Consider the following 3,683-nt stretch of genomic DNA (forward strand, 5'->3'; position numbering starts at 1 on the left):
GAAAGAAAGAAAGAAAGAAGGAAGGAAGGAAGGAAGGAAGGAAGGAAGGAAGGAAGGAAGGAAGGAAGGAAGGAAGAAAAGAATTTTTGAGGCCAAATACCACAGGGTAGGGAGGGACAGTGGGGATGGGAAGCGGGGAAGGGGAGAGACCAGCAGAGGGTTTGGTTACTTAGCAAATGCTTGCAAGGAGACTGAACAAAACTAGGAAAAGACTCCTAAGAAGGAATAGGCAGAACATCTTCTGAGTTCACACAGGACTGGAAATAGTTTGTTCCTATTATCCAAATGGTTTGTTCCTATTACCCAATTTTACCTGAAGTTCTGTGTGTTAGGGAAGTTTAATATACAGATTCCCTGTATGTTAGAGCAGATTTTCTGGAAACAGGCTCTCTATATGTTAGAGTAGACTCTCTTAACACCCAAAAGTTCAGGTAAAATTATCAGGAGAGTATTATATCATGAATGGGGCCAAATGAGCCCTAGATGAAAGAGAATTCTGTGACCACGCTATCCAATCTTAGAATCAAGACTTGAATGTATCAAACTGTTTCCAAGTCACTTAATTATGTCCCCTCAAAAGCCTAAAAATGTTTAAAGAATTTTTTTTAAAAAAGATACAGCGCTCATAATTTAAAATTCACCAAGAATGGCATTCAAACAAAGATTAGCCGGCATGCAAAGAAGCAGGTAAATCCAATCAGGTAATATACACACATCCTACTATTTCTGTCTAGATCGTGCCACTACACTCTAGCCTGGGCAACAGAGCAAGACTCCATCTCAAAAACAAACAAACTCAGAAATGCCAAGTAGAGAGACTGCTGGATTTGGTAGTTAGGAGGTTATGTTAGTCAGGTTTTCCCAACTGATCTTGCAGTTATGTGTTATCATGTGACTGAATCCTAGCCAATAGAGTGTGAGGCGAAGTGATATGCAGCACTTCCTGGTGTGGCACATATTAACCTCCCACCATGGGACTCAGCCATGTTCTTTTTCCCCTCCTGGTTGGCTGAAATGTGAAGAACACCAGGATGACCTTGGGAGCTGTGTATGGAAAAATGAGAGCTTCCCTCAGCCTGACAGTGCAGGATAGACACCCTTCAGACCTGTTTGCTCACCCTCTGCTGATACATAAGGAAAAAATAACTCCCACTGTGGCAAGCCTGTGACATTCTGGAGGTGATCTTAACAACCACTAATGTTACCCTATTTAATACCATCAGCCTGACACTCAATCACTTTGCTAAATGGCCCTTGTATAGGGGGACAACTGAAATGGAGCTCATACTTTTCCTCTCTGCACCATCACTGCTGACTAATGCCTTGCTCTCCATCTTCTTGTGGGACAAGATGGCTGGATTCATTATGACCATGAGGTAATTTGGGTAAATTACCTACCTCAGGCTCAGTTCTGTTGATGCCCGTCAGGAATAGGAGGTGGGCCAGGAAGAGGCAGAGGGAGAACTGTAGGTGGAGGGAGGTGCTGGTGTTCTGGATGGGCCGGCACAGGAGGAAGGTGAGGATGGCCAGGAAGAGGCACAGCAGAGAGATGGCCAGCCCCACCTGGGTGATTACAGTCAGCACAGGGTCCTCCTGCAAAACACCAAACACCAAAGGGGGAATCCATTATAGTGTCCAGTGGTGGTGTTATGTCCCTGAGGTAGTGTCAGATGGGCTTCCTAGTTCAGTCCCTGAAACAATTGACTTTACCTCTCTGAGACTTAGTGTTCTCATCTTCAAAGTGAGGGCAGTAATAACACTTATCACACAGGAATGTTAAAAACCAAAACAATTAGACTAATGCTGGATACAGCTCTTAACAAACGACTAATGAGAGTTGGTGTGTGAATACCCCAGCTCCCTTGCGGCTCAGATAGAATGACTCCCAGAGTCCCCCAGAGGGAATAAAGTCCAGTTACCTATGGTGGTAACTGGCTTGATAATGCTGTCTGCACTGACATCTGTCTTATTTCCATTTCATTGTCTCAATCCCCCACTAGTGTTTCCTGTAATCCGCTTTCAAGTAAGCTACTCCTTGTCTTAGAATCTCTTTTTTTTCTTTCTTTCTTTTTTAACATGGAGTCTTGCTGTGTCACCAAGGCTGGAGTATGGTGGCACAATCTCGGCTCACTGCAACCTCCACTTCCTGGATTCACTCAGTTCTTCTCCCTCAGCCTCCTGAGTAGCTGGGATTACAGGTGTGCACCACCATGCCCAGCTAATTTTGTATTTTTAGTAGAGATGGGTTTTCATCATGTTGGCCAGGCTGGTCTCAAACTCCTGACCTCAAATGATCCACCCGGCTTGGCCTCCCAAAGTGCTGAGATTACAGGTGTGAGACACTGCGCCTGGCCTTTAGAATCTTTTTGTAAGAAATGCAGAGGATGACTCACAGCTTCCGGGACATACACATTTTCACAGGAATTAACCTTGGTACCTTGGGGGCAAGAGCCACGAGGACGGCAAAGCTGGACAGATGGAAGCACTTGCATTTGGTGTGAGAACCGTTGCTGCACACACGAGAGCAGCCCTCAGTGGACCAGCTGCCTCCCTCCAATCCCTCCCAGTAGACACAGATATGTTTTGTTCTCTCGTCACCAGGCTGGAAAGAGAAGAGTATGAAAGTGGGTCTCTTCCTGGTTTTATTTTTGTATTTTATCTTATTTTGAGACAGAGTCTTGCTCTGTTGCCTAGGCTGGAGTGCAGTGGTGCGATCTCAGCTCACTGCAACCTCCGCCTCCCAAGTTCTAGCGATTATCCTGCCTTGGCCTCCCAAATAGCTGGGACTACTGGTGCACACCACCATGCCTGGCTAATTTTTGTATATTTTTAGTAGAGATGGGGTTTCGCCATGTTGGCCAGGCTGGTCTTGAACTCCTGGCCTCAAGTGATCCGCCTACCTCAGCCTCCCAAAGTGCTGGGATTACAGGCGTGAGCCAACGTGCCCAGCTTATTATTTCAACTTTATAGGTTAATCACTATGCAGTGTTGGAAACTGGATTGGAAATACACTTGTAGGGGAAGAGTTTCATATCACCATGCCTGCGGTGGGTTTATTCTCCATCTATTCTGCCCTTCTCTGGTCAGCTTAGAACCCTGGGGTTGACCCTCTGAATGGCTTCGCCAGCTTCCTTGCTATTTATAGAACCAAAGAGAGGCACTGGTGAGACTCTTTGGGTGACAGAAGAGAGAGGCATAAAGTATTTCTTCCCTGTGCCCTTTCTACTTTAAACCATCTCCATCTTCTGCAGAGCGATCCCTCATTCCTGCCTCCTGCTTCCACTGAGCTCAATAAAGCTTATCCTCCATTGCCTTTTGGCTTCAATGTGAGAATGGCATCTCACTGTGGCAATTTCTGGATGCCCCAACATTTCATTTCTTCCCAAGCTTTATTGAAGTGTGATTGACAAAAAAAAAAAAAACAAACTATGTTTATACATTCTGATAGATGTATACATTTTTAAATGATTACCACAATGAAGCTGACACATCCAACCCCTCACATATTTGTGTGTGCGTGTGTCTGTGTGTGTGGTGAATACATTTGTGATGCACTCTCTCAGCAGATCTCAAGTATACAATACGTTATTATCATTAAGTGTAGTTACATTGAGTGTGGTACATTAGGCTGGGCATGGTGGCTCACGCCTGTAATCCCAGCACTTTGGGAGGCTGAGGCGGGC

At 45.3% G+C, this 3,683-nt stretch overlaps 1 protein-coding gene across 1 annotated transcript in view; it reads right to left on the bottom strand.

Annotated features, from left to right (window-relative positions):
* Positions 1 to 3,683, bottom strand: part of LOC105512895 (putative EGF-like module-containing mucin-like hormone receptor-like 4) — a 40,520-nt gene that overhangs the window by 15,136 nt on the left and 21,701 nt on the right. The window contains exons 9-10 of the mRNA XM_011943551.1: positions 2,438 to 2,602; positions 1,399 to 1,593 (exon numbers count right to left, since the gene is read on the bottom strand). Of these exons, the coding sequence (XP_011798941.1) occupies positions 1,399 to 1,593; positions 2,438 to 2,602 (360 nt within the window). The remainder of the gene's footprint in view (positions 1 to 1,398; positions 1,594 to 2,437; positions 2,603 to 3,683) is intronic.

Source organism: Colobus angolensis, unplaced genomic scaffold (assembly GCF_000951035.1).
Source record: "Colobus angolensis palliatus isolate OR3802 unplaced genomic scaffold, Cang.pa_1.0 Scaffold22, whole genome shotgun sequence".
Taxonomy (NCBI): Eukaryota; Metazoa; Chordata; class Mammalia; order Primates; family Cercopithecidae; genus Colobus; species Colobus angolensis.